This window comes from Ambystoma mexicanum, chromosome 3p, assembly GCF_040938575.1.
Source record: "Ambystoma mexicanum isolate Mex_15411 chromosome 3p, UKY_AmexF1_1, whole genome shotgun sequence".
Taxonomy (NCBI): Eukaryota; Metazoa; Chordata; class Amphibia; order Caudata; family Ambystomatidae; genus Ambystoma; species Ambystoma mexicanum.
Genome location: NC_090925.1, coordinates 798006259 through 798016958, shown reverse-complemented (window position 1 = coordinate 798016958; position 10700 = coordinate 798006259). Strand labels below are relative to the sequence as shown.

Here is a 10700-nt window from a genome sequence, read left to right as displayed (position 1 = left end):
GATCCTTGAAAAATTAAGTTGATCATGGTACAGGACTATCACGCTACCCATGCAGGCCCTTCAGCCAATTTATGAAAACAACAGATTTGTAAGCAGTTTTAAGAAGGCATAAACCAGGTTTTGGTAACCCAGAGTATGTCCAGGGACAGAGAGTGGAAAGTTTGAAGAGAGGAATGACAGCTGAAGGAGTATTTACCAGGCTATGGACCTCTCTGTTTTGGGATCCGGTTGTGAAAGCAGCAGTTTTGGGGACTTCTTAGCCTCATCATACAAGGCTCAGAGGATTTCTAACATGTCCTGGCTGTAAAAGGGGATGAAAACAGCAGCAAACTGCGAACGACGACATGGCCTTTTGTTGTAAACCTACTGCCTTAAATAGAAAGGAGAGGCACAGCCTGTGGCTATTGAAATGACTTTAGGCATGGACCTGCGGTTCTGGTTACAGAATGCCGATGTAGCAGATGTGGTGGCTAACCTTCCTTCATGACCTCAGAATAGCCCAAACCACTCTCAGTGGGAACTTGAGGCAGGCAAGATGTATTTGAGGTATTCGGGTTTAATGGCAATGACAGCAGATGCTCAATCACCTTCGGGCATTTAACCTTTTGCTTCGGGGTAATGCTGCTCTGGTACATCTGAGGAGCCAAAAAAACAAACCAATCTACGTGCAAAACATTTACATGGGTAGTGCAGTGGCGGCTGGTTCACTCTGGGCCTAACAGAAGCCTGCCCGTTTCCCAAAACAGCAGCACCAACATTGCTTGAATCAGCAACCTGCATCAATGTAGGAAGCACAGAAATTATTGAGGGATGCCAGAGAAAACGGAGACTATCAAAAAGGTGCAAATATTTAGGGAAATTCTACTGCATGAGTGAGGCCCGCAGCACTATGCAAAAACATATGGATCACAATCGCAAAAAACATCCAACTAAAAACAAAAACTTGAGGGAAAGCCGGCAGGCACTGAGCAAAACCTTGCAAGCATTAAGACCTCCAACATTGCTTTGCTAGTCTGCAGGAGTGCTGCAAATCTGGCAGATTGTTTGCTGGCACCGATCAAGTAATCACAAACTCATACTTGTTTTACTTTCCTACTTGAAGTATTCCTTCTACAGTGGTTACTTTATTCAAAGCAGAGAAGCCACACATGCTCTTCCATAATTTCTCTTTCAGGAGCTTACACACTTAAAAAATAAATAAAAATAAAAAAGATTACAAAAAGCAACTTTACTATTTTTATTTTATTTTACATAGCACACACCACTAAAGTAGGCTGGTATCAGGGCATTTCAAACAAGTTAGAAGGCAGTCAAACTATTCTATATACAGAAGCACGCACACACACAAAGGCAGTAAGGAAGGGAAGAGTCCCTGGAATGTCCTTGGATATTGGATTGTACTGGAGGAAGTGTACCATCAATATAGCGTGTAGCATCACACTATGGCTCAGGCATGTGGGGAATAGTCCGGATTTCAGACTTCACTGAAAGTTTGGTTGTAGTATGGTGTGGGCTGAAAGTTATTTTCTTCTCGACAACATTGCAGAAGACGTGCATGCTAATTTGTTTGTGGTCTGCAACATAGGGGATCCCACAGAGTCCAGTTGACTTGACTGTGGATAGTGTAGCTTTGGCATCAAGCGAAATAACGCAACTAAAGCTCAAATAATCAAGTGCAAATGTTTTTATGCCCCTGATATGTGTATTTTCAGGCATTACAACAAGCTACTAACTAGACAATGCATTAGTTACCCTGTTGCAATGTACAAAGAGTGAGGCTTACCCATAAAGTATGTATAAATGACAATATCCAATTATCTCCCAGAAATATGGCTCAAACCATTCCACTCTGAAAAAATAAAAATATGGAATGTGCAGACATTACCTGAGTAAACTGGCGAATAGCTCAGAAGAATAAGGGCTGTGCGGCCAAAGTGGTGTGTGTAACTAGCAATTCAAAGGATACCATCATGGCAGACTCGTCAACTCACTTTTCATCCTTCAGAGTTCAACTAATCAGTGCCCCATCAGTAACAAGAACACCTATTATTTACCAAGAGACTTAAGTTTTTGGGTCATGCTATATAAATGATTAAAGTATTCTTACATGATTGGGCAAACAAATTAGCAACTTAAGCCTCGAGGACAAAAATGATTTAACAATTCCAATAGAGGTAGACAACAGAAAAACAGATGTACATGAAGACATCGAAATAAATCACTGCGAATCACAAATCATTGAATTATTTTAAGCAGATTTTTAACACAGTTCATTGAAATTAAATGTGGGGGAGCCCCCTGCATTCTCTCCCACACCCCCAACCTTGCACCCCCAGCCCGCATCTATACTTCTGATGAACTATGTTAATAGGAGTTTAAAAAATGTGGTGTTTTGTGATTCGCAGCAATGGTCCTCGATGTTTTGGTACGATACCCAGAAAAATTAGGATTAGCTGTATAAAGGATTTTATGATCAACTAAAAGAGATGGGCATTTACTCGGGAGTTCTCTCAGCCAGACCCGCTCTTAGTGCTCGGACTCTTATGAATTAACAATCTAGCCAGCATGCCTTATGGTACCAATTAGTTGGATAAGATGTCCAGCAACAGGTTCACGCTTTCAAGTCACTTCCTGCACTGAGAATCCAGAGGTTCCCCCATCAACTGCACAATGCTATGCAGACAAATACATTCTACTATTCCCCTATGCCTTTAAGACACAGCATGTTCTTCCACACAGTGCAACTAATGTGTGTTCATCTGTCAGTCTACTAAATTTAGATCAAATATTTGCTTTGGCATCAAAAACTATTATTTGACCCCAACCACAATGAATAAACCACCAGGCAGAATGCTAACATTTCTAATGCATATTAAATGGGACATAGTTTGTTATACTAGAAGAAGTCAATGTCAATAGCTGTAGCTTCCCCAACCTTCCCTTCAGCAGTATGAAAGAAAAACACTTGTTGCGACAGATATTCTTAAAAACACGTTCACAAAATCTCCTCTAAAATAGTGGTTCTACCTCTGAACATAATACAAGGGGCACTTAGGTCTTCTGAAAATGTACAGTTTATGCTAAACCCAGACACACTGTCATGAGCTCCTTTATTAGAACTCCTACTCTTCAGTATGCTTTGGCATTCAACTTAAGTACAGAGATGTGTGCAGTTCTAGATGAGGTGACAGTGTTACCTGTCCCAACACCACTGGGGAAAAACTGTGCTAATCGTAGACATTTAGAAACCCTGCCCCCAGCGCTGCAAAATGGCCTCCAGGTTCTACATAGTCCTCCCTTTTGATAGAACTAGCCATGGATATTAACACTGGGAAAGCTGCATGTTCAGAACAAAAATACCCCCTGCTCCCACGGTTTGCCCAGTTCCCAGGGGACCTGAGGGGAAATATAGGTTAAGAGTAATTCCTTACATATTTATGCCACAATTCTTTCAGAGTCCTGTTTTGGATTTTTGAGAGCTAGCGGTGCAAAGGATGGTGACTCAGAAGAGGGAGGAGTTGGGATAGGCGTCTTTGAAGTCTCTTCCACCACTGTTGGTGGCGGTGCAGATTGAGGACCCGAGGCAGGTGTCTTGGTGCTCTCGTCGACCAATGTTTTTGGCAGTCCCAATTGAGGATTTAGCATAGGTTCTTTGATAGTCTCTTCCACCACATCATTTGGTTGAGGAGATGTTTGAGGAAGGACCTCTGCAAGAGATTTAAAGATGAATGTTGCAGCCTTCAAAACTACTGGTCGAGAAGTGAAAGGTGGCACATCCATAATCCCTCTCTCTGGATGCTCATAGAGATAATCATTTTCTGCTTTTATTTCAGCATATATGCTTTCGTAAATGGATTGTCTTTTCTTACGACTGTCCCAGTTAAGAGCATTCTCTCCTAAATATTCATGGATTTCCGTCTTCATTTGGTCAGTCCTTGCCTTAACAGCAGTTACTGGTTTCACATTAAAGCTTCCTGTAAAGCTGCTCTCACTCTCTGAACCATCATCTTCAGGTTGATAAGGACATCTCTGGTTTATCTGATGCTTTAGAAGCTGCGTCCTCTGACTAAACCTCTTCTTACAGTCAAGGCAGGAAAAGGGTCTAGTGTGGACATTCTGGTGTGCTCTTAGAACACGCTTTAGAGTATAGCTCTTATTACAAAGTGTGCAGGCAAATGGTTTTGCGATTGGTTTCTTCCGGTCACGCTCAGGGTTATGGTCACGCTCAGGGTTATGGTCACGCTTAGGGTTATGGTCACGCTTAGGGTTATGCACGTGGTTTCTCATGTGACATAGAAACTCTGATTTTAAACGATAACTTTTATCACACCGCTGGCAGTAATTGCTCATCTTTGGTACCTTCAGGTTGTTAGCTCTTTGGTGTATCTTCTGATGTCTTCGAAGAGTTGAATTGCGACCAAAGCTCTTCTTACACACTATGCAGAAAAATTGTTTTGGGGTCAAGTTTTTATCATGGTTGGCATTTGTGTGGATTCTCTGATGATCTACAAGGTCGGACTTGGAACTGAAGCTCTTCTCACACTGTGTGCAAGAAAAATGTCCTTGTGTTATTGCCTTGAGGTCACTCTCCATGCCGGAGCTGATGTGGGTTCTCTGGTGGGTTAGAAACTTAGACTTAAATCTAAAGCTCTTGTCACAATTTGTGCAGGAATAGCGACTCTCAGTTAATTCACGGTCCTTCACAGGATCTGTTTTTCTATGAATTCTCTGATGATTTGAAAGACTAACCTTTTGACTGAAGCGTCTCTCACACTTGGTGCAGGAAAACAGTTTCTGCATTACTGCCTTGGGGTCACTTTCAGGGTTAGCTTTTCTGTGCGTTTTCTGATGAATTAAAAACGTTGACTGGAGGGTAAAGCTCTTTTCACACTGTGTGCATGAATAGAGACTTTCAGTTAATGAGCTATCATTCTCAGGATCTGTTTTTATGTGGATTCTCTGATGATTTGAAAGACTAATCTTTTGACTGAAGCGTCTCTCACACTTGGTGCAGGAAAACAGTTTCTGCATTACTGCCTTGGGGTCACTCTCAGGGTTAGCTTTTCTGTGAGTTTTCTGATGAATTAGAAACTTTGACTGAAGGGTAAAGCTCTTTTCACACTGTGTGCATGAATAGAGACTTTCGGTTAATGAACTATCATTCTCAGGATCTGTTTTTATATGGATTCTCTGATGATTTACAAGTTCAGCCTGTTGACTGAAGCACTTTTCACACTGGGTGCAGGGAAATGGTTTCTGTGTTACTGTCTTGATCTCACTATCAGGGATACCTCTTCTGTGGGTTCTCTGGTGATTTATAAACTTTGATTGTAGACGAAAGCTCTTGTCACACTGTGTGCAGGAATATAGGCTCTCAGCTAATGCAAGGTCATTATCAGGATCCACTTTTATGTGGATTCTCTGGTGATTTACAAGTTCAGCCTGTTGACTGAAGCGCTTCTCACAGTGGGTGCAGGAAAAGAGTTTCTGCATTACTGCCTTGTGGTCACTCTCATGGTTAGCTTTTCTGTGGGTTTTCCGATGAATTAGAAACTTTGACTGAAGGGTGAAGCTCTTTTCACACTGTGTGCATGAATAGAGACTTTCGGTGAAGGAGCTGTCATTCTCAGGATCTGTTTTTATATGGATTCTCTGGTGATTTACAAGTTCAGCCTGTTGACTGAAGCACTTCTCACACTGGGTGCAAGGAAATTGTTTCTGTGCTACTGCCTTGAGGTCACTCTCCGGGTTATTTCTTCTGTGGGTTCTCTGGTGAATTATAAACTTTGACTGAAGGCTAAAGCTCTTGTCACACCGTGTGCAGGAAAAGAGATTCTCAGTTGATGGAACGTCGTTCTCAGGATCTGGTTTTATGTGGATTATCAGGTGATTTATAAGTTCAGCCTGTAGACTAAAGCTCTTTTCACAATGGGTGCAGGGAAATGGTTTCTGTGTTTCTGCCTTGATGCCACTCTCAGGGTTTACTTTTCTGTAAGTTCTATCGTGAATTATAGCTCTTTCGGTTAGTGCAAGACCACGCTCAGAAGTAGGGCATTTATGGATTTTCTGGTGATTTAGCAGATCTGACTTCATGTGAAAACTTTCATCACACTGAGCACAGTAAAAGGCTCCCTCTCTCTGGAGGTTATCATCATGGGCTCTCTCATGCCGAACAAGACTTGCTTTCTGACGAAATGACTTTTCGCATTTAGAGCAGGCATATGGTCGTTCATTGGTGTGCATTTTCATGTGCGTTTCAAGGCGGCACCTCTGTTGGAATATCTTTTTACACTCTGTGCAGGGAAAAGAGTACTCTCTGCCAGCCCTTCTGTGACTCTTTTGATGATTTAAGAGATGTGCCTTCAAACTGAAACTTTTTGCACACTGTGTACATGGAAATGGCTTCTCTCCAGTTTGGATTTGCTGCAACTCCCGATTTTCATTTTGAGCTAATCTCCATTCACCATTTATGCATGGATCAGCGTCGTCATTCTTCATATTTCAATCCTCTCGCTACCCAACTGCAGGAGAAAAAAATAAAGGCTTTAACATTGCAAAAAAATGAATATTTTTCACAAGCAGACATACCAACAACAAGGATTTAGATAGTGAATATAACGTGTTCACAAAAGGTTACCACACATGAAGCACGTTACACTTGGGTAACAAACAGAACATTAGGTTTGCTGTAATTGATCTAAGTTCTGAGAAAATAAAGGTAATTGGAAGTCGCCCCTTCATGCTCCCAGATATTTCCAAGTGTGTTCATTGAACAGTGCCCAAAGAGGCAATGAGAGATGGGGCATTCCCTAGAGGTACAGGATTTTTAGATGTAGAGGAGAATGAAGGGTCAGTGGTAATATGATTCAGACTGTAAGAACGCAACCTCCTGTAATGTGTGTATTGGGGTAGCTTTCCCTTTTTGATACAATGTTCCTTCTTTAGTCACTTCAGTCATAATGTGACTATTTGAAAACATTCATTTTTCACTCGTCACAACACAAATTTGCCTCATAAGAACATATACAATGAAAATTTAGAGCAAGCTATTGATGGCCAAAATTGGCCAAATGGCGAAATTATTCTAAAACAGCATCAATCAGGAAACTGATGGATTGCACAGCCACGTGCTGTGTCTTTCTAAGGAGGGCAGGTTGGAGCTTAAGTCTGACTTAAGCAGACAGGACTGAGTTTCAGCAAGTAGCAACTTTCAGGCAAGCATTGACCTATCCAAACATTTTGACCTTTGTGTAGACATAGGATAGTCATTTTTCAGGCACTACCTGGCCATACAATAGAAACAGCTGGCAAAGTGGTAGTAATTGGCATATTATGGCAGCACCTGGCAAATGCATCAAGAATGCCCATACAAGAGCCATAACTGGTGCTTTGAACAGGAATTTAGTGTGATTCTAATGCGAAGACACACATAGGGCCTCATTCCGACTTTGGAGGTAACCACGCCGCTATTTGCGGCATGGCTGCCTCCAAAATCGTTCCGACTGCGCCCTGGTGAATGGATTAATTACCTGTCCATTCCAAGGTTGGAGGGACCGGTAATTCCCCATTCCCATTTGAGCCCCCATTTGGCTCAATGGGAATGGGGAAGGCGCTAATAACGGTACCGTGAATTACGGTACCGTTATTAGCACTAAAGTCCCTTTGCGGGTCCCGTCCTTAACGCAAAGACCCGCAAAGGGAACTCGTAGTAGGGCAGTAAGGGTTTAACGGCACTGGTCTTGTTACCGGTGACCGTTAACCCTTACCGCTCTACTCGGAATGAGGCCCATAGTCCATAAATCAAGTGGTTGAGACAGTACAGTAGGAGTGGTCCTACAGCCGCAATTATATTTCAGAATACCTCTTAGAAATTCAATTGCAATCTCTTTAAAAACAATGAGCTAGCTCAAAGATGTAGGGAGGTTGGGGGGGGATTGTTTTGAGAGGGGAAGGTAGTGGGCAAGAATGGCCATAGGGACGAACATAGCCATGGGTGTAGAGAAGCCCAACACCCACAGGCTGTGTCAATTCCTCACATCCCATCCTTCGCCTATATTTACTTCCCACACCAATAGTTTCAGCTTCTTGGCAGCGCTTACAGCATCACCTAATTGCAAAAACTAGTGGAGCTGGGAACGGAATGAAACCAATTGAGTCATGACTCAGTCATTCCATGGGTTTACATGGTGTTATTCACCAGGCACCTTGTTTTTTTTTTTATTACATGTCGCTTGGAGTAAAATCCTGATTGATATTCCACGGTTGAACCGCTCTTGAGCCAGGGACCGACATTTTCTTTTCAGGCTGGCTCATTTTGGATTTCTTTTTCTTTCTGTTAGACAAGTTCAAAACATGACAATTTTGAGTCCTTCCTAATTTCTCTATGACTGGTTTATATTTTGACCACTTCTACTGGTCAACTTTGAAATGCACATCTGGAAGTGAGCTCAGATACCTACTCGATCATGAGCGCCATACAGATGCACAAATACAAATTATCTGCTTTGCTTGATCAGAGGATAACACTCAATCTGCATCACTGATTTGTAACTAGGGATCTTTCTTCCCACCTCATCCTATTGCAAAGGGGTCTTAGCCTGCGGGCAACAACTATCAACAGTTCAGTCTGTTACGGGCATTTAACAAGTAAAACAGAGCATTACATAACAAAGCCTTTAGCAGATGCTATCTCTGTGACTAAATGACAAGTACAACAACCAACATATACCTCACCCCTTTTCTCTGGTTCGATCATTGCCTGTTCTTCCACAATGCTCTTAAGTGTCATGAGGGCCAAACAAGAACTACACAAGCAATCGACATAAAACATGTTCCTTCCTACATTCTTTCCTGACCTGTAATAGCACTTTAGAGCAGCCTTGAGGCAGGATAAGCCCCATAAAAGCAATCAACAGAAGAGCACTTACCCAACTCATTTAGTCCTATTAAACCTCCACCAATCTCCAACATCCATTAAAGAAATGAGAAACCCACCAGGCTGCGACACCACCACCAATCCCCCCAGAGAAACTTTGCAATGACCTGGCAGACCAATTCAAGAACAAAATCAACGACATCCGACAAATCATACAAAACAGACCAACCAACCACAACATTCAACCAACCGGACCTAACACAGAGCCACAGCACAAACTCCAAAACTTTCCTGAAATATCAGCAGAGGCATTCGGCTTGTTGGTAAAAAAACAGCAAGAAAGCAGGATCAGCCTTGGATCCCTGCCCCCCTGACATCTACAAATCAATCCTCGAACAAGGAACGCCATCAGAATATTACAGAAACCTCCTAAATATCTCACTATCAACAGGAACTGTACCAAGAGCCTTCGAATCAGCATATATCAAACCACTTTAAAAAACACAAGTGGCAACATAGAAGACCTCACCAACTACAGGCCGATTTCAAACTTTCCCTACCCAGCAAAACTACTTGAAACCTATGTATATAAATGAACCCAAGAACACGTAGAAAAACACCACCTGCTAGACCAAGCACAAGTCGGTTTCAGACCCGTAAGAGGAACAGAAACAGCACTACTATCCACCTGGGACGACTTAAAAACAAACACGGACTCCAACACAGCCTCAGCCCTGATTCTGTTCGACCTCTCCACAGCGTTCGACACAGTTAGCCATGACACCCTAACCAAAAAACTTGAAGACATAGGCATAATAGACATGGAACTACTCTGGATTAAATCATTCCTTGCAGACAGAACAGAAACCGTACGGATAAAACCATTGAAATCCACCCCACGAGTTAACGACTGAAGTACCACAAGAGTCCTCACTATCACCATTGTACTTCAACATCTACCAGACTTCAGTAATCAGAATCTTCAAAAAATACATTACATGCTACAACTACGCAGAGGACACTCAAATCATCTACAAAATCGAAGACACTCACGCCGATCACTCAACACTAGTCGAGTGTCTAAAAGAAGTCTAACTGGATGAATGCCAAAAACTTCTTGGCTTGCATATGCTGATGACGTGGTAGTCTTGGACCACACTCAAGTGGGTCTCCATCGTCTATTGTCGGCCCTAGCAGACTATGCCAAGTGAATGACTTTAATAACTTTTTAGGATGTTTAAATACAAGAATTTTAGATTGTTCTCAATTGATCTTTATCAATTCAGAAAAATCTAAAATTCTTGTATTTAAACATCCTATAAAGTTATTAAATTTATTCATTTGGAGGTTGGAGAATCAGGTATTAAAGGTTGTATCCGAGATCACATACTTAGGGGCTAGTATTCAATCTTTCCCTACTATGGGTCATGTTGTCGCAACGCAGATGAAAAGAATTCATAAATTCTGCAACTTCTCTATCTTGCCTACGATTAAATTTTACATAGGCTGGGCAGTTCCGATTCTTGTGTTTGGTTTGGAATTTAATCCCCTATCTTTCAATACAGAGTGGAATAAATTGGAGGCCAAACTGTTAAAGAAGCCACTGCATTTGCCCAACTGTGTTCCTATTAGTTGCCTGAAGAATGAACTGTGCTTGGCTTCATTGAGGGGAATCATGGAGTGGAAATGGGTCTCACTGTTGAGGTTAATCTTAGACCCGCCCAAATGTTCATTATATGAAGATATTGCGCATTGGCCAGGCAGAGAGGAGGTAATATCTTCCTTAGTAATTTGGAGACAAAATGTCAAGAAATACTGGCTGAGT

The 10700-nt window shown here is 42.0% G+C and overlaps 1 protein-coding gene across 2 annotated transcripts in view; it reads right to left on the bottom strand.

Moving 5' to 3' along the window:
• Nucleotides 1–1223: 1223 nt before the first annotated feature.
• Nucleotides 1224–10700, bottom strand: part of LOC138580899 (zinc finger protein 585A-like) — a 175079-nt gene continuing 165602 nt past the window's right edge. For both annotated transcript variants that reach the window (XM_069651812.1, XM_069651813.1), the window contains exon 3: nt 1224–6521. In XM_069651812.1, coding sequence (XP_069507913.1) covers nt 3436–6498 — 3063 coding nt within the window. In that variant the 5' untranslated portion in view covers nt 6499–6521 and the 3' untranslated portion in view covers nt 1224–3435. The remainder of the gene's footprint in view (nt 6522–10700) is intronic.